Raw genomic sequence first — 22305 nt, 5'->3', positions numbered from 1 at the left:
CTTATTTAGTATTTTACTCAGCGGAACACAGCTTGAAGCTGACACCATTTTCTCTTGCATTTCACACTTACTGATCCTATCTCCCCACCTCCCATTTTAGCTGCAGGTAGAGATGACACTTGGTGTCAGTTTCTGCAAGGAAAGCTGCAATAATTATTTGGAAGTATGATCACAGTCATTTTTCCTCTAGTGAGGCCTTTCTTCATTCATTTTTTTTTTTTTTTAAAACATGGGTAAGAGGGTAACCAGGTCTTCAGAATGGGAGAGCACATAATTATACCTGAGCAGAGTAGTCAAGGTTGCTTCAATATCCCACACCAAAAATTCTGTTCCTTAAGACCTGTTCACTCCTCCTGGCTTCATCATTTTAGCAGAAAGCTAAAACAGATCACTCTGCCCAGAAACCTGCACCCAAATTCCATCACAGTCAGCAGCTTCTCCATGCAAGAGGGTATCAGGCTCAGGAACGACATTGTTCACTGGGGGAAAAGGTTTCGTGAAAGGAATGTCCTTCTCTTGAGTGCTGTGCTTTAAAGTCAAGCTTAATAAGCACAAAGCCAGTGCACTCAGAACAGTATTTCGTGGATATTATGGCACAGAGCTATAAATGTGCATAAGCATAATTTTTACTGGCTCTTGTATTTACACTGGGAGCACAATCTTTGGTTTGCAGGAGCTCAAGTGCACGCACAGTCTGCTGAACACAGGCAAGAAGCAGAGGTGTTAGAGCTGGCAACTAGGCAAAAGACCTTGCTGTGTTTTACACGGTTACAGCCATCCCTCAAAATGATTCTCTGTAAGATGGGAGCTTACAGTTGCAGCCAGCCTCAAACAGCTGAGCCACAAAAAATATGTAGAAATCGGGTATCTAAACAGTTTTGCATACATACCCCTAATTGCTAATTAGGTATCTAATTGCCTTGATTTCAGTGCAGATATGTGTACCTCTGTGTATCTAGGGCTAAGTGAAATGAGCAGGCTTCAAAGGATTCCCTCACACATTAATTTCTTGTGAATCAGAAGACTGCCTTTTACAAGAGCCCTCCAAATTATTATATTTTATGTGTCAGGGAGATATTTATAATTTCTACTGTTTCACACCTAGTTGGTGAGAGGAAGAGACTTTCTCACATCTTTCATAAAGGTTATTGCCCCCCCTGCTCTGGATCCACCAGGCAGCCTGGGAAGTTTCACCTGGCAAAATCCTTGTCCACACGTGCCTGGGAGCTGGGCCCTGCAGCTGCCCCCATCCATAGCCCCATTCCCACAGCCCTCACTGCCAGATCTCTTCAAGTGCTCACGGTATCCTCAGACTCAGAGCAACACCAGCCAGAGTCATTAACTCCGGTAAAGTTACTTGCAAACTACCCAGAACTTGGCTTTCTCAGTGTCATCTTAGGTGAATACAGCTGATATGTTTCAGAGCCTGGCAAAAGAAATGCCAAATGACATTTATTTTCATTATCAGCTGAGCTCAAATTGTTTGTTTTGTTGTTTGTTTTGTTTTTCTATCAGAGGATCCCCAGATCCATTAAAGACAATAATTAATTAAGCCTTGGATTAAATATTGATAATGGTTCCAGTATTATTTTCCTTGCTTACAGGCAATGCAATTGATACACAGAGGAGTAAACAAATTGCACAAGCAGAAGTCTCTGATAGTACATATTGCAATAAATAAAACGAACCAGCTTTTCACTGCCATCCTTTTAATCACAAGATATCCTTCCTCTCCCATTTTTGTACATCCTAATCTGACAAAAACAAGTTAAAATATACTCAATTCAAAGCCTGTAGCTCTTTATTTTGTCCCTTAATTTGTTTGCTCCATGATTATTTTCTATGCTCATTTGTGAGCACGTGCCCAAAGCACAGTGGAGATGGGGCAAGAACTATCATTGACTGTAACAAGGTAGCTGTGATCTGATATGAAGGAGACATACGCAAAACAAATTAATTGATTCAGAGATACACATATACAAATCAATTCAGTGCCTGTCTAGTAACACTCCTGGGATCCATTCTCCTTTTCATAACTGAACTACAGGTGCACATTAACACGTCCTCTGCGTAAAACTTCTGATCTGCCTAAGCCACAAGGAAACCATGAGCTTTCAATATACCAATTAAATACCAAGAATATGAAGATCAGTGACCACGTACCAAGGGCAACGTATCCACATGTGATGAAAGAAAGTCTAATTTGCCCCATTATTATTATCTGCAGTTAATGCTGGGAAGGAGAGATGCTTACTAGAGATTGCTTCTAAAAATGTTCTGCAAATGGTCTGCATAGGTAGGATAACTTAGTCCTGTACAGAGGGGATGAGATTTAGTCTGTCTAACCTTAAGGTATTCTGAAATAGTCCTCCTTCATTAGTGCTTTTGTCTGTATCAGGAGTGTGCTTTGACAGCACATCTCAAAGACTGCCTCTACTTTCTCAGCTTCTTTTGGTACCACATGCAGGCAGAGTCTAAGCATTTCCTAGTCATGTATATCTTCCTCAGGGCCTTTCTTCATTTCACGTCCTCAGAAACCTCAGATCTTCAATACCAGCATCTTCTCTTCCCCTTGGCAACCTGCCATGGTGTGAAGCATGCCTAGAACAGGGGTTGAGGCGGTATCTGGGAGGCAGCTATTTAAGAGGGGTGAGAGGCTGCCCTTCCCCATGTTCCTCTCAATCCTGGATTTGACTCTGACACCAGAAAACCCCTTCATTAGGACTTCTTGTGCTCCCTGCCACGTGGTAAGGAGGCACACCACAGAGATGAAAAGCCAAGGGTGAAGGCAAATGCCAACACACAGAGCCCCCTGTAGCTCAGTAACAATCACCTCTCATTTGCTGAGCTAGCCTGTCTAGCTAGAGAGCTTTGAACAAGATTTTCAAAGTTGAAAATTGACCTAAATGTGACTGGAAACTGAAATATATACTCAATAAAAATTCTCCAGAAACATAACCCTTGAGAACAAAAAATCACGTGTCCATAAAGCACAAAATACAATGCAACTTTTTTGGAGAGTGCTGACAAGCAAGAAAGTAGCAAAATAATTTACCAAATAAGAGAAACTTAACTAAGTATTTTTAACTGACATAGTAACATACAACCTCTTACAGGAATTTTCAGCCATGTCCAGCAATTTTAATGGCCAAAATACCGGTTGTGTTAGAACAGGTTTACTTCTGGTTTCATTTTATTTCTTATGGCATTTTAAGAAGGATAAGTACTATTTGGTGCAATCAAAAACTGTTGTTTTGGTGTTTTTTTTTCTGTCAGCCAAGATCCTGCTAATATAAATAGCCTGTCTTTCAGATGCTGGATTTTTATTCAAATTTCCAACAGCTGCTTACAACAAACCTGCTACAGGAACATATATACTTGTTGAGAACTTACCTCCTTCTGGAGAGCAATGCTTCATTCCTGATCTTTATCAGAGGGTTATTCTGTAAATGCAGCTTAAGTACACCGGGCACATGCTGACTCATGGCAGGCACAGCTCATTTCTGTACAAATGGGAAGGTTGAAAGAGGTTAGGAGCTCCAAGCAAGCCTTCATTTCCTTGAATCAAGCTGATAATTAGGAGAGATAAGCAGCCTTAGCAAATTGCTTCAGCCTTTTGGATCACCCATGAAAGCACCTGTCCTGTGCATGGGCTCTGGGCAAGGTAACTTTGGAGGCTGAGCAGATGAGCCAGTTTCCAGCCCCTGTTGCTCCAGTTCATCAGGGTGAGACAGCAGCTCCCTGGTTGCCACCGGCCAGATGTGGCAGCCACAGACAGGCATCAGCAGGAGGGTTATTTTGAGCTGGTACCACTCTGAGCTGCACACCACACGCTCACTGGTGCCTGGAGGACATGACCTATGCTCCTGGAGACCATCCTCCACCCCGGTCTGGCCCTGGTCATGTTGTCCCAGACCACTCTGTGATGCAAACCAATGCACAGGAAGTAGCAACAACTCAGAGTTCTCTGCCAACATCACAACAGCTGCTTCATTCAATGGTCTCCCCCCCTCTCACAGATGATAACAGCGATTCTCCTTTAACATTAAACTCATCCGCTGCTGCAGCTTCAGCTTATACTGTAATTCAAATTAGAATTGAAAGGCTCTTAATGCACAAATAGAAACACAAACTTCACCTGTCCAGTATGAACACCTTAAGGGTCCCAGCTTAAGGTCGCAAAGGAAAGTAAATGCTGCTGTTCTCAGAGCCCAAAAGGGCCAGGAGTTTTCTAAACTAGACAAACACACCAAGTTTTTTTAAAATTAAAAAATAAATCAATGCAAGTCTTGACTGTAAAAATAACCCAATAAAATCTAATAGGAAATTGTTCCTTAGAATATATAGGAAAATATACTCACTACAGGCATCTCCCATTTTGCCCAATAGCTTATATTCAAATGTATACTCCTCCTTTAACACATTAGTTCCCAATCCCAGACCAAATTTAATAACAAATTGAGAGGAAAAAAGGAAATAAAGACCACAGAAAATGCTAAAAGAGGACATACAGTATTTCATTTAGCCAAATAAAGTGACAATGGAACAGTACAAAAAAAATCTGATTATTTGTTAGATGTTTTGTCTTAAAGCCATATTGGATGTCTAAGTGACCGACGTATTTGTGTGATGAAGTAGGTAGTGACCAGGTTTTATTCAGAGGCTACTTAGCTTTTCATATTGAGAACTTATGAAAGGCTGCCTTATTTTATTTGAGTGGCAGATTACTGTTTCACTGTCCTGTTGTTATGGCAATACCAGCAGCAAAGAGTAAGCAGATAAACAGGATTTTGCAGGTATTCATCCAGATACCTACTTCTGGACATATCATTTAGAGCAGTGTTTATTAACTAGCTCAGGACATGTTTACCTTACATATACATGTCTGTATACTCCCTAATACAGGTCTGGTGAAAGTCTGTAGATTCAAATTAATACAGTGTACTTAAATTAACACAGTGTATTTGACAGCCTGAGCATCATGGATTACTCAAGAGGAGTAAATGGCCAGAGGTTTCAGAAGTGTTTTGATAGAGCTTTTCCTTTATACACTTTCATGGCAAAAAAATAAATAGATAAGAGTGATTTAACACTTACCACAGAGCTATTCCTCATTTCACCCTTAAACTGACTCATGCTGTTCAGGTAGGTGACAACAGTAATAAGCAGAAATTATATTTTGCTGTCAGTAAATTACAAGAGAGTTAGTTGGGTTTCTTTGTTTCAAGATCAGTCAATAACCTACAATCTTCACTAATAAGCAATGGAGAATCTTAAGTGCTTGTACTATATGATGTATGAACAAGTCAACTTAATTTTTGTCAGTGAACAAAAAGCCTTTCTTCGCAAAGTATTTGAGGCCCAGCAGGACCTGTTGTTCCTGGAAATACAGTAGACAGCAGTTCTTGGATAATGTAGGCAAGAGGAAGGACAAAAATTAAAAGTAATCATCTCACATTTCAGCCATTTCCCTCTGAACATCAGTTTTATATGAATAGAAAACAGCTGATGGATCCTGTAGTACAGACACTAGATTTAATTCAGTAAACACCTGGAGCATGGGAAGGGATCCAGCGAGAGCCACAGCAGCAGGACAACCTGAAGATGCTGGGGAAGAGTTGAAAAGGACTTTTGCTGGACCTGCTGGAAATAAGCTTCAGCAGGAGAAGAGGCAGAGAGTAGCCTTTCCTCCTGCCTGTAGCTGATGAAAAATGCTGGATGCGTTTCTGAACAGTCACTCAGCTCGATTAAATGAATCACCTCATTTTGACATTGATAGCTTACACTTCACATCATTTGCTCTCTTTTAAATATATCCCAGCCTATAGAGGTGGTTATCAGGCCTCGTCATCAACTCGGGTTTTCAGACAGCCCACACTAAGCCAGGAGCGGGAGGGATGAGGAGCAGAACAAAGGCAGGAGACCATCAGGAGTGAAGGGAACATGCCCAGCATGCTCACAGTTAAGCTTCTCCCTTAATTCCCTCTGCCTGCACAGTAACTACCTCATTGTGCCATTGGAAGGTATTTTCAAGACAACCTATGGATATGAAAATGCACATATTTCCTCATAGAAATGGAGTTAAAGAAGCATTTATTAAATTAAAAAGATCTCTGCCAAAGTCCAACTTTTTTTTTTTGCTGCTACCTTAATGCCACAAAAAAAAAAAAAAGCAGATTCAGAAGCTATGAGGTATTTATTTATTAAACTAGGAAGTAATCTTGCTCTTCTTCCAGAGATAGGAAACAAAAAATCCCACATATGTGGCTGCAACAATTTTTTTGTCTGTTTACTGCTCTATTGCTGTTTGACAGCTTAGTAACTAAGCAGCAGCTTACCAGATTACCTTTAAAAAGAATCAAGGTAGGATTCATATTAAAATACACACAACAGGTAATGAACAGGCAGAGAAATCTCTTCCACATAACAGTAAGGCAACATAAGCCAGGAGGATTTTTTATCACTCTGCAGTTATCTAGCCGTCATTCCAGCTCCCCTCACCTCCCCCCTCCCCAGTTTTTAGCTTGTGCTACATCCAAATAGATACAAGTCTGTCCAAGGACAACAGCTTCTCCTGTCTGCACAAAAAACAAGCTTTGAATAATTCCATGTTCTTTTCCTGTTCCTAAACACATTCCTCCCTCTGCTGCATCGCAGGAGCACGGCATCCCGACCGGCATGGGGTACGCGGTGGCTCCACACCACTCCGGGGTCTACCCAGTTCACCTCCAGCTGTATGAGGCCTGGAAGAAGGTCTGGCACATCCGAGTGACCAGCACAGAAGAATACCCACACCTGAAGCCTGCACGGTACAGACGGGGCTTCATCCACAATGGCATCATGGTACACTGCATTTCCATGCTTCGGAGCGGTAGTACTTTCAGTCACTGGAAAGGATGCTGGTTTTAACTAATGCTTCGAGTTTCACAGCAATCATCAAAATTCTCTGTGATCGAGGGTTTGTGAGGACACCAAAATAGTGTGTTTGCTATGCAGCCCGTTTAAAAATAAGAAAGTCACACAAAGGCAGGCAACTGCAAAGATAATCCTCAGAATCTAAATGAACTAGTAGCCCCCTTAACTATCAACTGAGTTATAAATGCATACCTTGAAATTCATTAAACTGCCTAAGACCTGTGTTTCAAGCTCTGGTTCATCTTTATGCATGAAAGGATTAGGAATCCACCACCTGGGAAAGTGAGCAGGTCTAAGTAATCTCCTCCAGCAAGTGTGACACTTCTGAGGCTGAAGTTTCATTCCAGGCTTTGCTTCTGAAACCCCCAGAGCCAGGGACCGAACATGTGCCTCACTCTTCCAAGGAGAGGGAAGGTTCCTCACATACACACCTCAACTGCATGAAGGGCAGGAAAATGTAGACAATTATTTAGCCTGTCTTACCAGCCAGCTGCAACCCTATAAACAGGTGAAACACAAAAACTGCATATGCATAAGAGAATTTAGAAATATTCCAAGGGCAGGCCCTGGGATGCTTTAAAGTTCCAGCTGACTTAAATATTGCCTATGCATATGAAGTCAAATTTGTGGTCCCCTAAACAAGACAAAAGGAACATCTTTGAACCAAGAAGTTACTGCACAAAGTCCAATTACTATCAGAATGGGCCCCAATATCACAGTGCATTTACACATGTATTAAACTGTTCTGCTGAATGTAGCTTTTATTTGTTGTTTTACCAGAGCAGAAAAACAAAAACACTGACTGAAGGGAAACAAAAGGCCTTTCCCAGGTGAATTATATCTCTGCATGGATTAGGCAATACCCATAAGCTCTGACAGTTACTGTCTTTACTTTACCAGAGCCCTTTGATGGTAGCTGGTTAATAAGATATCTAAACCTTCTAGTTTCCTCTCAGAGTTGAGTTTGTTTTCCCACACCTGCTATCAGGCTTGTTTCTGACACTTGAATTACTCTGGGACAGGACTGACCTTGGGCTGGTCTCGTACAAACATCCCACCAGCCCCGTCACATTTCACAGACAGGAATGAGGGTCTCAGGGTGGCTTTCAGGACTGAGGAAGCAGCAGGACTTCTGCGGTCCATAGCCTTGAACACAAGCTCAGTTTTGTGTCAAGAACACTAAGATTAATCACCTGAGATAGCCAAGACAGCCAGGAAGCACTATTTATCTGTTAATAAACTAACCTTGCTAAGGCAAGAGAGGTTTGGCTTTTTGTTTTCTTGCAAATGCCAGGAAACAAACACTTATTATGAATGTATGAGCTCAGTGCATGTGTCTCACAGCTTTTCAAAGCTGGCATCTGCAAATCTCCACATCTGCAGGGCTGGGCTGGCTTACCATGAGAGTAAAGAAGACACAAAGGAGCCCATAAATAAACATGCCAGTGCCCAGAGGCAGAAAGGGGTTGCAGTTTTGTTTCTTTGAGTTGCTGGAGGGATTTGGGTGGCTGTGCCAGGGGAAGTTTGCAGAAAGAAGTTAATGTCACCACAGCTCTGATATTTTGTTCTCAGGTGCTCCCTCGACAGACCTGTGGCCTTTTCACTCATACTATTTTTTACAAGGAGTATCCTGGGGGGCCTCAGGAGCTGGACAAAAGTATCAGAGGAGGTGAACTCTTCCTCACCATTCTCCTGAATCCCGTAGGTACCTTCTTCTGCTATTTTTTTGGACAAGCTGGCTTCAGGGGGAGGTGGGAGGGAGGAAGGGAAGGAAATCAGTTTGATTTAATCTTGCTGGGAAATAAAAATCAAGACTGCTTGTTCAGAGGTAACAAGCAGTTTAAGAGGAAAGGAGCAAAGTATCTTCTCTGCTAATTTCTAACTACATCTCTATGCAACAAATTACTGGGAAAAAGCATTCATTTCAGCTCCTTACCATTTCCCAACCTAAAGCTGCATCTCCATGAGAGAAGAATGTCCTGACTTGTCTACCTGAGACTGAAAGAAATCAGTGAGTGTAGAGAACACTGTGAGATCTTATTCCACCTGTCCTTTTTTCCCCTATAAGTTTGGCTCATCATACATTCCTGATGCACAACAGAAAACTCCAGGGCTCAGGCCTGACAACATTCCCTCACCACTGGCTCTTAGAAATAGGTTTTGTGCAGCTAAAAAATACCCCAAGCATTACACAGCTACATTTTTGCTTTGCTCAGCATTGCATTTCTTTTTCTCTGTCAACACTACTATAAACTCTCTCTATATATATCTATGTGTGCACGTATCAGCAACCTATATATGTATGAACACACACACTCATATATGGTTTAATCAGAAGTGCCACAGACCTTAGGGGTGATTGGCAGAGCTATCACTCCATTTTGTCACTCAGCTGACAAAGCAGCCTGAACTGTGCTGTGCTAGCACACACGCATACAACACGATGTAGGTGGGTTCATAGGTGTGATTTGGCTCACCAAGGATCAAGGAAGGCTACCTGGCTGCAAATGCTCTGTTTTGAAGTCACAGTTTTCTTGCCTGTCAACAACAACCTGGTGCCATTGAAGACAGTAACCTAGAGGTGGAAGGAGGAAGGACAAGAACAACAACAAAATATCATATGATATAATTTTTTTGCCATTGTCCTCCCGTCTTCCTGTTCCACCCAAACAAGCTACACTGCTCACAAGATAAATGTCTCATGTCATGCCAGGTGGCCTAATTTTCAGTGGTTTTAAACTGCAGTACTCTTTGACTTCTCTCCAGAGTTAAAGAAACTTCAAGTGGAGCTAACTCTGAAATCCAGGTCACTTTTATTTAGAGACCTAAATATAGATTTCAGTACTATATAATTAGGTGAAAGTTTTGGCTGAGGAACTAACTTGGCATCTGAGTCAAAGATTCAGCAGGCTTAAAGAAATGGGGCATTGCTATTAGGAACTTTTCTGTATCATACATGTGGCACCTAATTTGAGAATAAAAAATAGCCCTGGTCTTTGTCCTCTCACTCCATTACTTGCAGTTATCTCAGTCTGGCTTTCCTTCCCATAGTTCCCTTAAGTGTAACTTGGCTCATCAGTGCCTTGGGATACTGCTGGAATTTCTCCTTAGCTTTATTATACTTTGGTCAATACCTCTGCATCTTTCACTTACCTGAAGACTTCCTCAGACTTAGCAGTGCACCTGTCTGTAGCGGAGTATATTCTGACCTAGAATAGCCCAAATTCCTCAGTCAATCACCATGTCCAAGCCTGTGACCAGGCTTTCTTTCCTGACCCTGACTTCCTTTCCTACAACTCACCTTTTCCCTAACTTCAGCTTTTTCTTTCTTACTGACAACAAATGAGGGAGAGTGCACAAACTCACAGCTGCTCATTTGAAATTTCAGCCTTTGGATCTTCAAAATGATTGTGTCCAAATCATAGAATAGTTTGGGTTGGACCTTAAAGATCACTTAGTTCCAACCCCCTGCATGGGCAGGGACACCTCTCACTAGACCAGGTTGCTCCAAGCCCCGCCCAACCTGGCCTTGAACACTTGACATGTTCCTTCCAAAGACAGACTGAGGATATGAGGAAGGGTAGCTGTTCAATTAGTCTAAAATACTATTTCAGAGGCTGTTAAGAATTCTGAATGAAACCAGATCAGCCTACACCACCCTTTATTACTCCTTCCATAATTCATTCGCCTGGGCTCTCCGGGCAGCACCCAAGCAGGCCAACCTCAGAGGTGTTGGAACGTCCTCCTTCTGGGAGCTCTACCCCCACAGCTGCTGCTGCTGGCCCTGCAGGAGGTTTCCTCTAGCCAGGTCCAATTGCTTTCCCCAGGAAAGGGCCAATTCCCTCTTTAGACAGGTCCTGCTGTCCAGACAGGTGCTCTTTCTGCCCCATTGAATTAGACACAAAGAACATATGAAATAAGTAGCTTTGCTCTCTGTCTAACAGGTTTCAGGAGGGATGCAGCATTGGCAGGACATTTCCTAGGAAGGCAACATGTAGCAGCAGACAAAGCATCCCAGATTTAATCATGCATCTTTCATGTTCATGACAGAGTTAGAAGACCATCTTTCCAAGAAAAGGGAGTGTGTGTGTGGCGGGAAAGATTTTCTTTGCTTTTCTTCAGTACATGAGCTTGTTTTGACCAATCTATGTTCCAATAACTTGACTGCAATTTATATTATTGGGTGGCACTTGAAAATAACAGCTTTTCTCTACTGTTAATGTTTGACGCTCCCCTCCCACTTCTATGATTTTTTATCTTTACCTCATCAGTACTAAGCAACACAAGAGAAATACTGACATGCACTAACTTTGAGTTGAGTATGAATCTGTTCCAACACAGGCCTTTTTCAGACAGGAAGAAATACAATTTAATCATGAGTGAGCTGAAGGAAGATATACCACGAACCAAACCATCATTCAAGTCAGGCTGGTTCACTACTCTATGAAATATGCACTGTCTGACAACAGTAAAAGCAAAACCTAGCTTCATCTCAGAGGAAAATGCTGTGAGTAGGAAAAAAAAAAAATCATCTATACTCATACAAGCCTTATTCTTTTCATAACTACCAAGTTTTGACAGCACACAAATGAACAAATGAGAAGACCTTTCTTTCATTCAGTGTAAGAGAAGGTGTAGTGTTTTGCTGGTTAACTTAAAAATGTTGACAGATTAGTATCTAAAATCTAGGGTATCTTCTCAAAAGGATCACTAGAGTGCCTCTTCTGCTGGCCAATCACAAATTCAGCTGAATAAAAAAAATGTGCTTTGAATGTGGTATGTTCTCCAGTCTGGCACCCGTGTGTATTGGAATAGCAATCAGGCTTCCCATCTTATATCCTGGAAGCTTTTCACGCACCTCTGCTCGTTAATGAGCTTCCATGATATTCAGGTATCAGCCAGAGCAGTTCAGGGCTTTCCCACAAGCAGCACAGTGTAAACTTGCACGTGCTCTCCAAATAGGTTATGGAGAACAACTGTCTGGGATGTAAAGCCTTTGTCAAAACCATAATTTTTTTGTTGTTGCTGAGTCATATTGAACAAGATGCCTCATGTAGGTAGATGTAGAGAGGTATAGGCTGCTTTACACATCATTGCAGTTACCCTACTTCTAGTTTTGCAGGAAAGGGATTGCAGTTACCCTACTTCTAGTTTTGCAGGAAAGGGATTGCCTGTGCCATTGTTAATTTTTACATTATTATTAACATTGTTTAGATGTATTTTTGGCTCACTCTTTAAAAACACTGACCAGATTCTTTCCTGGTGTGGAGGAGATTCACAGAGTAGCTCCCAGTAATTCTACTGCCTGGTGGTTGCACAAGCCTCCTGCTCACCAGGCTCTGCTCTCAAGTGGGTCTGTGCAGTTGCCACCAGGCTTAGCATGAGTTATGTGCATGCAGCAAGGGGGAAGGGGAACCCCTCCACACAGGCTCTTCTAGAGGATGAAGATGCTATAAATCTGTTTCTGCTTGTGGGAAGAGAACATGTGTGTGCACTCTCACAGCACTGCCAGGCTACCATGACAACTGAAGTTACATACAAATGTTGTGTGTTATTGGCATAAAAGATTATAGTCCAGAGCCCAAGACTGGGTTAGAAATCTCCTTATGCAGGGAATTACCTGCTCTGTGGTGTGTGGTGTTGTTTACTACCCCTGTCTGGTTAAAACAGCACAGGGGCAAGCACAAAAAAAACAAAAAGAGGTTTTGCAGAGCCCTTTCTACAGCTACAGCAGACCATAATGTTATCAGCAGATAATAAGATGCCTTCTCAATCATCAAGTAGGCTAGAAGTGAGTTCTGGAGCAAATTTATTTGTGGTTATTGCCCGTCTCATTTTTGTGTTTTGTTGGTTTTTTGTTGTTATTGTTATTGTTCCCTTTGCCAGTTTTTACATTGGTAAGTTTCTGTAGATGAGCCTGACAAAAGTTGGGCAACAATTCCAAGTTGCGTGTGATTTATAAGAACATTTGGGGTTTAGATGCTTGAAAGTCTAGATGCTTTCCTCATAAAAACAAACTAACACATAAATAATTGCTCATATACTTTTAAAACCAAAAATAAAGCAAGTAGTGCAGTTCAATGACATCTCCCCAAGGCAGCTATGGAAGGGGCTGATCCCCCACATGCTGCAAAACAGACTGTGTTGCTGGCTTCTCTTTTGGAGGCAGCTACCTCCTTTCCTTCAAACTAAAACCCTGGACCTGTGGTTTTTGAGGTTGGCTCATTTCAGGGACTGTTCCCAAAAGCCCATCTGGACAAGGATGCATCAGCTTTAGGTCTTTGCAGACCTCCAACACCACTCTCAGAAGGCTTTCAATGTATACATCTTGCCATTCTTTAGCTCTGTGTCCTTGAGTGTGCAACACACATCACTGGTGTCATGCATAAAAACATCCCTCTAAAGCAACAGCATAGTTCTTGTGCTATTCTAGACACTTAAAAACCAGACATACTAAATAACTTAAATTTTTGAGCAATCTGTGCAGGAACACTGTGTGGTGGGAAGCAATGTAGGCATGAGCTTACTCCAGGAGTGGACACAGCTGAGCAGCACACTCCCCATCTCCTGCCCCCACCTACACACAAAGCCTGGCTGCTGCAAAGCATCTCCCACCACTGCCTGGAAATGACCAAAGATGTTGGAACACTAAAACAAAAAAAACTTTTCACCCTCTCAGTTTGCCTTGTTGAAGAGACCTCCAGGTGCATCTGCTGCTTATTCAGAAGCAGACCAACACCACTAGCTCAAAAAACACAAGGTGCTGCACAGCACAGCTGGGCCTGTCATTCCCTTCACCATCCAGCACCAGCTTCCTTGCCTCATCCAACAGTTGCCCTTTTACTCCATCCAGAACCACACACATTCCCTAGTTAGGGAGGAAAGAACAGTTCAGCTCCTGTCCACATTAGTTTTGAGGCAAGGCTTCCAGAAATGAAAAGCCATACTTCACTCTCTGGTTAATGGAATGGTTTTCCCACACACACTCTGCAAGACAGTCTTTTTCAGACTGTTTCCGATTTTAGAAATATTTATAGGGCCTTGATTAAAATCAGCACAACACCACCATTTGCTGTGGGTGACAACTGTTTTGCTGTCTAAAACCAATCTTTCTAGCCTTTTAACTTAAAAAGTCAGAGGGCCAAGAAACAGTAACCTGAAAGTCTGTGAATTAACAGTGACACAAGCTGTTCTGAAGAAGGCAGATTCCCAATAAGTGGATGAAGAAACGTGAGCATGAATAGCAGCCCAAGCACAACAGAACCACAGTCAGCATCAATGTCAGCTTCCAGGAGGAGTATTGCCTGCTTTGCAACCCTATAACCACCCACCCAACGCTCTCTCTGCATGGGTATCAATACATGGAGCAAGTAATTCACATCTAAGTGAAACAGCCTCCGGAGTTAAAACAAGGAGTAACAGATCAGGGTTCTCTTCCTTGCACTGGCACAGCATCTGCATTATGATCCTGCTCAGTTCAGGGAAACGCCTTGCCTGGATGATGGAGACCAGGGTTTCCAGGCACAAAACCGTGACTTGATTTGTAGTTGTGCTTCTAACAGGGCTTCAGCAGTGAGGATGGGTTGTAAAAGATAGCACAGAGAAGTCCACATTTCCTTAGGCTGTTTAAACATTCATTTATCATCTTCTATCCCATCCTCCCAAACAAGCGCAAGTGGGAACTCAACTTAAATAATCAAGTTTTGATTTTTTTTTTCCCAATTAGTTTGATTCCTGAAGCACATTTCAAGAATTAAATGTGAGGAAGCAAATTTACTAAATAGAAAGTGTATTTGATAGGAATAATTTATTTACAACTAATTTAGGGTCAGACTGCAACTCTCTTGATGCTAATGGTGAGCAGTAGCATTGATTGCAGCACTGTTTCTTCTGTGAGCACATGTTCCATGTACTTTGCACTCCCTGTCCTGGGCAGGGAGCAGGTGGGAGACTATGAAGTTTTTACATGAGTTAATGAACTTGCAACTAATTATTGAAAAAGGCAAGGTCTGAATATCTGCTTGCCTTTCCAAACTTCAAAATAAGCCACCAAGGAAGGCTACTGGCAAACTCTTTTTTTCCCTCCTGAGCCTTGACAAGCAAGTTGTTTACCCATCATTCAGGTTGGAGATTGTTATTTCCATAAATCTATTACAAATAAATATTAACTCATCTACTAAAAATGCTTGCATTTCCATGAAGCAACACCACACAGATGGTCAAGTTAAAAAATGCCCGAGTGACATAGTGTTAGGATAAAGAGTTTGCAGAGAGATTTTCAAGGGGATCTTCCAGTGGATTTTTTTTTTTTAATGGCCTCTACTGAATACTCTCTGGCTCAGAGAACTATTTTCACTTCCTAATTTATGAATCTTAAAGATGGGTCATGTCTGGTTGAGAAGTTTTAGTAGGATGCAGAGAAGGGTAAATTCCACCATAACAGGCAGAAATCAAACCAACCTCCTATTGAATTTTAATGAGTGTTTCCAGAATCCCAGCCAGACCTTTCCAGGATCCAGCTAATGCAAAAGGCTGCTCAGGTATAGAGTCTGAGGTACTTACTCTTTGCATAAACTCTTCAAAGCAAAGCTCTTTAAAGTTGGTGGAAAGAGTCTCAACGCTAAGGCAGTGCTTGAAATAAACCTAAATAGTGCAACTCATTCCAAAGGTATCGATCTAGCTCCTCTCTGAATGGCTTTGTTCATTTGGAGGCTTGGAACAATAACAAGGAGCCTCAGCTGTATTTTAAATTAAGAAATACACATACAGTTTGGGACAGAAAATGAGACATTACTGAGCTCTTGGAGCTCCAAGACATTTTTTTTCCCTTTGCCAGACTAAAGGTGGATGTGCAATCAGTGTTATGTTATTATCACCACTGATGTTATTTACTTTGTGGTTTGACAAATGGAATTAAAAATCAGTTATTCACTAAATCCTAATTAGGCCAGAACTCCTAAAAATTGTAGCATCAGCACTTCCATGTCAGTGGTGAAAAGAAGGCAGCAAAACCGCCATAATAAATAGAAACAAGCAAGGCAAGAGGAAAAAAAAAGGAAAAGACATCTAAAGCATCAGTCAAAAACGTAAAAGAAGTTTCACAAAACTGCTTTTGTGCCTAATTTTGATAGTGAAATCAAACTTTTGGCAAGACTAAGATTCTTACTATCATACTGTGACTGCAGGTCCCCTTGTATTAATTATAGTCAGATCTTAAAACAAGAAAGTACATCACTAAGAAAGCACATTGCAACTCAAGACATTCAAGCCAGGAGTTTAATACCAAAGAGCATCAGACAAGAAGAATATCAGGTCTTTAATCTAAGCATAGCACCACCCAGCTACCTTAATGTGGTAGAGAAGTCTCTGGCTCTGACCAGCACTGTAACAACCCAATCCCTTGTGCAAAAATATTTGGGTTTTCTGCAGGTGTGCAGCATCCCACCCCTGCAACAGAATAAGCAAAGTCAGCTTTTGACTTTAAAAAAATAATTCACTTTTCTCTCTTCCTAAACCTTGCCAATTCTTCACAAACTTTCTGCAGTGCTTTGAGGGCCTTCCAAAGATTTTTTTTTTACTGTTTGCTTCATTGAGCTATATAACAGTAAAAAAAATAATAATAAATGGCATTTCAAGGTACCCAACATTGTAGTAATTTTCAGCACTTTTAAAATTCTACTACATATTATTTTCTTAGCTTAATTGCCCTTTAGAATAGCTTTCCAGAATACATTTGTAAAATCCCACTTCCTTTCTGTTCACTTACCCCGTGCTGCACCATATTCCTTTCCTTTCCTTTGCCCTTTTTCTTTTTAATCACCTTCCTATCAAACATCAACCAAGTTGACACAGGCTTCTGCCTCTGACACACTGGGTAGAGAACAAGTTAATTTGCATTAATATCAACCTGCATTAAGGTACCTTTTTTTGGAAGAGATCTTCGGTACGAAAGCTGTGATGTGCCAACCAGAGAAATACCTTCTCAAAGGCAAGCTCACAGTCACTTCCTGTGCAGTCATGAACAAACATGGAGGAGGAGGTGAAGAGAGCAAATGGGACAAAGGGAGCAAACCCCTTACTTTGCTTCAAAAGGTACACCATGAAAATGTGTAATATAAAAAAGTTCCTAACATACAGTTCCTGAACTGAAATGCCTCCAGCAGCAAAAAGCAGGTTTCTCACAAGAAAAGTTAGGGAACTTGGCTGGAGTTTAAATTTAAGGAGGATTTTCCACTTCCAAATGTCAGGCTCAAAACTCAGTGGGTTCAGTCCATGTTCTCTGACTGTTGCCCTTCGTTCAGTCTCCTGAGAAACACTCTGACATATTTAAAGCATGCTTTTACAAGTTGTTCCATAGATCACATCTCTAGCATCTGCAAGGTCTTCCAGTAGCTGTTTTCCAGTTCATCTCCTTTACTCCTCTGCTTCACAGACAATAAAGAACAGCCATAAACATTTAACAGCCAAGATAAGCTAATAAATACAGCCCTAAGCATTATTGCCCCTACAAACAAGAGCCAGAGAGTGATTTCTCCTCAAAAAAAGAAAAACAATCTTTTTAAACGAGAGCTTTTTATTAATCCAGCAAGTGACAGCACAAAAGGCACCTCAGACACACAGTAAAGCAAAAACAAGAGCATCAGGCTTGGAAAAGAACCAACAAGGCCTAATGGCACATTTGAGTAGCCAGTTCATTTAGTTTACTTGCCAGTCTGCTGCATGTTTTCCTCATTATCTGTTCCCCTTGGACAGCTACTGGATAACCTTAACACCACCACCCCTCTCCTGCATCACCCTTCCCATGCTCTGCTCTGCTCCAGCCCCATTTCAGGTCTGCAGCCACCCAGCCCTCCCAAGAGACAGTGTCCATTTAATGCCAAAGCTAAAGGAGTTGAAGACCATGCTCTGTGCAAGGGAACATTGTCTTGTGAAGTATGACCCAGTCTTTGACCACATTCTAATAGTGTAAAAGCTTGCAGAAATTGAAACCTTATATGAAAACCCCACCCATGCAGGGGAGCTGGAACTCGATGATCTTTAAGGTCCCTTCCAACTCAAAATTCTGTGATTCTGTGAAATGCCCACCAGTTCTGGAGCCTCCAACACAGAAAGGATGTGCAGCTCTTGGAGTGAGTCCATGAAGAGCACTTATGTTATGAAGACAGGCTGAGAGAGTTGGGGTTGCTCAGCCTTGAGAAGGCTCTGGGGAGACCATCTCCCAGTACCTGAAGGAAACCTGGGGAGGAACTTCTGACAAGTGCATAGAGTGATAGGACAAGGGGCAATAGCTTTAAACTGGAAGAGGGGAAATGTAGGTCAGACATTAGGAAGAAATTCTTCACTGTGAGGGTGGTGAGACACTGGCAGAAGTTGCCCAGGGAAGTTGTGGTTTCTCCATCCCTTGAAGTGTTCAAAGTCAGGTTGGATGGGGCTTGGAGCAACCTGGTCTAGTGGGAGGTGTCTCTGCCCATGAAGGGGGTTGGGACAAGATCATCTTTAAAGTCCCTTCCAACCCAAATCGATCTGTGATTCTGTGAGTCTATGATTCCCATGTCTGTCCTGGTCACGACTCAACACAGTGAATTAAGATTTTCTGTAGCCTGAACTGAGTTGCTCAGGTATCCCTACAGAGGCAGTTAAATCTAAGAACTCTACAAAGGATCAGACTGTTTCATATATACAGTGTCTTAATTCAAGAGATGTTCTTCCTGTTTTTCCTTGCTTTTCTTCCTTGTTATTCACATTAACTTGGCTGAGATCATTCTTCCTTTCCCTTTCTTCCCTTCTCCCACTGTCACGTTTTCATAGTTTCATGATAAAACGCTTGCACAGGATGTTATTGCATTTTATTTTAATATAGATATATAATTTTTATACTCTAAATTTATATCTGCATCACCACATAGTATCTAGAGAGACATGCAGACCCTGCACACAACCTTTTTTTGCCCACAAAGCCAACAAAATAAGACATGTTTGCAACTTACAGATCAACTCATTTTTCAAGTTAAAAAAAAGAACAGCAGCAGAAACGGCAAAACTTAAACACTTTTTTTAAACTCCTCTTCCTGCTTCAATTAAACATCCCTAAGAAGCTTCAACCTGAGATGAAATGTGGCATATGAATTTCAGCTTCTTTTGTGGAAAGCTGGTTGTCGAGAGTGAAATCAGACTTGTGATTGAAAAGTAACTTGGAACTCAACTCAGGAGAAGCTGCAGACAGTCCATAACAAGGAACATTATTATTCTGACTTTGGAATGAGGTGTGACTACACATTGCAGAGATCAGCAAAATTTTTGTGTCACAGGACCCTTTTAATTTTGAAGGCCACTGAATGCATTTATATTTTTTTAAATCTCAGTGTAACTAAAGGGTTATTGTTCATTTCCAGTCTGTTAGATCTAGATTCTGCATGTCCCGCATGTCCCATCCTTTGAACATTTTGTTCTTGTTTCCTGCTCTCACTCATCACAAGCAGATGAGAATCACACATTATTGCTTCAGAATATTAAAAGTAAATGCAGAGAGGGGTTAATTTATACCTTCCACAGGGGATTTGGGAGTGTTATTATGAAACATCTTGAGCGTTAATTTTTTTTTATTATTATTTGCTTTGCTTCTCTGAGCATTGCTGTAGAAAGAATAAAAAATAACCTTGGGCATTGTAGGAAATATGCTGCAATCCAAAGGTAATTCATAATGCAGTTCTACTAAGGGCCCTGTGAACAGGAGCATCTCAGCATGTTTCAGGAACAGGAAAAAATTAAGCAGGTAACCTCTCGATTGCAAAAATGTCAATATTGTTGAGCCATAATTAGCAGGCTATTTCCTAGAGGGACAGGCATGTCCCTCTCCAATTTCAGAAGAGGGGTGTGTTTGTTCCACCCAATGAATAGAGAGTTTTGTTATTAACCAGCTATGTCAGAATTTCTTTTAATGGTCACAAACTTATCAAATCAAACAAACAACAATAAAAGAGTTGGGCCTTATCCTTCTTTGTACAGGGGCCCATTAACCTGCCAGGACAATGTGAAGAAACGTTTTACCACGTGAAAGTGAACATCGTTAGCTTCTGGCCGAGGAGGAGGGTGCACCTCTTCTTTATTCAGAAAAGTCCTTCCATCTACACATGCTCAGCATCATAAACGCTTCTGCTTTCTCCCTGCCACAGCACATATTAAGGTTCAACACAACCAGCATATATTTGTACTGAGAGACAGCACAGTACGTAAGTGCCTGTATCTTCAGCCCCATCGCTTCTTTCCCTTAGAGATACTTCCTTTTGCAGCTGAAAGTCCTGCAAGCACTGATAACATGATAAAAAATATAACACAAACCTAAAAGTTGAAGCCACTTCTGACTCCAGGTGTATGATTAAAACCATTCCAGCCTTGCTCAGGCTTTGGAATCTTTTTATCCCCTTTGTAAACCATTCTTTTATCCTTCACCCCACATGGCTACCCCAGCTGCAAAGAGCTGGGGAAGTACAGACCACAAGAGAGAAAAACACCCTATAGAAACTCAACCCTTCAGCAGCATGTTTAGAAACTAATTAGCTTGAAACTCCGAGCATGAAGAAAACATTTCAAGGATAACACATCTCCTTTCTGTCATGACATTTTCCTGCTTTATGAAAGCTGATACTCCACACCATGCATTTTGGTACTTTATCAGAATTACTTCCCAGCAAGTTAGGTGATGGCAGAAATAGTAACAAATGACTGCGTGTCAACAAGAGGGTTATTGGTTAAAGAGAAAAAGAATCTGTTACCTTCAAGCACACACCATATGACAATTTGTTAAAGTGTCAGGAACAAGCCTTTAAGGTAAAAAAGAGCTGACTCAGAATTCTGTGATTATTGAAAATGGATCCTTAATAGAAGTAAATGGACAAGAACAAAATTTCCTTGCTGTGTTCACCACTCAAAATTAATTGGAAAGTGGCTGATTTGAGAATATTACATCCTCTAGTGAACTGAAAATGCTGTACTTTTTTTCTTCTGAAACCAAGAGTGGAGAATTAAATTAAATCTGGGGTTTGTTTGCTCAGACTAAGCCACCAAAATTGTTTAATTAATCATCATTTATGAATACTCTAACACAGAGCAGTCAGCTCTTCATAAAACTGCTAGAATAGCAACATGACAGCAGAACAATTATTTTGAAAAATGATGAATTTCCTGCATCTCCAATCTATATCAACTTGTCTGGCATTTTTCTTTGCAGTTTGAAAGAAAGCGTTCTGGTGAAAATTCTTATTCAGTGTTTATAAGAGGGCTCAGTTTAAATGGGATGATTTACAGTTGTTCTACAACTCTGTGTGCCGTGCAGGGTCCTGGGCAGTCATTTCCACAGGGAGTGTCAGTATTGCTCTGAGGGACTTCACGTTCCTCTATGTGGAGCCTATACAGTGCCATGTTAATGAAAACAGACATATTTCATTCTGTCATCCAAAACAGTTAGAACCAGATCATATTTAAGCAGATCTGTTATAAGAAATGTCTCAAAATGGTAATTTATGGATGCTTTTCCAAACCAATAATAATTTTGACCATTATTATCCCTCAGCAGATATGTGAGCACACTTATTGAGGATTGCAGTTTAACTCCTTGATTGGAAGGGTAAAGAGAGAGAAAAATGACTCAAGACCCAGTTAAAAGGAGCACTGGCACTAGGTCAGGCTGCTGCTGAACTTACTGAAGCCCTCCTGAAGCAAACAGGACAGCTTGCTCCTTGGCCTGTTGTGTTGAATGGTGAAGGGTGAAATCCTGCCCTTCCTCCTCAGGGATTAAAACCAATAGCCCTTGAGCCAGAGGGGTGGTCAGTCCCCCAGCCTTAAAGTCAATGTTTGCTTCAGGACTAGTTTTGTCCTGCCTAGAAACATTGTCTTCCCTACAACTTGCCAGAGTACTCAGAGGGTATCTCCAAGCTGTGAGATGACAAAAAAGAACCCCAGTTCATTGCAGGTGAGAAGTATTTGATAGACCATTCCCAGGTGACCTGCAGTGTGTACACAGACAGACTCAAGTAGAGCACAAGCCTTGGCTCAAATGCAGCACTCATCAATATTTATTACCTCTGCTATGAGCTATTTGGCAGCCCAGCCCCTGCTGGCTGCCCTGCTTGAACACTGTCTAGTTGTCTGCACTGCTTCTGAGCAGCAGAGTCTCCTCCCTCTTACCCAGGGACCATAGCCCTGCAGGTACCACATACTTACAGCAAACTCTCTCCTAATTGTATCTTATCATATCCTCTGTGGTCTGCATAACCAAGGTTAAATGCTGCTTAAAAACATAAGTGTCCTATTTAGATTTCTTCTAAGTAACAAGCAAGCTGTTTCTGTCCATTAAAATGAAAGTCAAACAGGAGGAATTTTTTTTTTACTATT

At 41.4% G+C, this 22305-nt stretch overlaps 1 protein-coding gene across 1 annotated transcript in view; it reads left to right on the top strand.

Moving 5' to 3' along the window:
• Positions 1–22305, top strand: part of LOC127383685 (bifunctional heparan sulfate N-deacetylase/N-sulfotransferase 4) — a 100423-nt gene that overhangs the window by 50892 nt on the left and 27226 nt on the right. The window contains exons 5-6 of the mRNA XM_051616992.1: positions 6658–6843; positions 8488–8616. Coding sequence (XP_051472952.1) covers positions 6658–6843; positions 8488–8616 — 315 coding nt within the window. The remainder of the gene's footprint in view (positions 1–6657; positions 6844–8487; positions 8617–22305) is intronic.

Source organism: Apus apus, chromosome 4 (genome assembly GCF_020740795.1).
Source record: "Apus apus isolate bApuApu2 chromosome 4, bApuApu2.pri.cur, whole genome shotgun sequence".
Classification (NCBI taxonomy): Eukaryota; Metazoa; Chordata; class Aves; order Apodiformes; family Apodidae; genus Apus; species Apus apus.
Note: the sequence above shows the minus strand (reverse complement) of the source record. Positions and strands in the feature narration are given on the sequence as shown.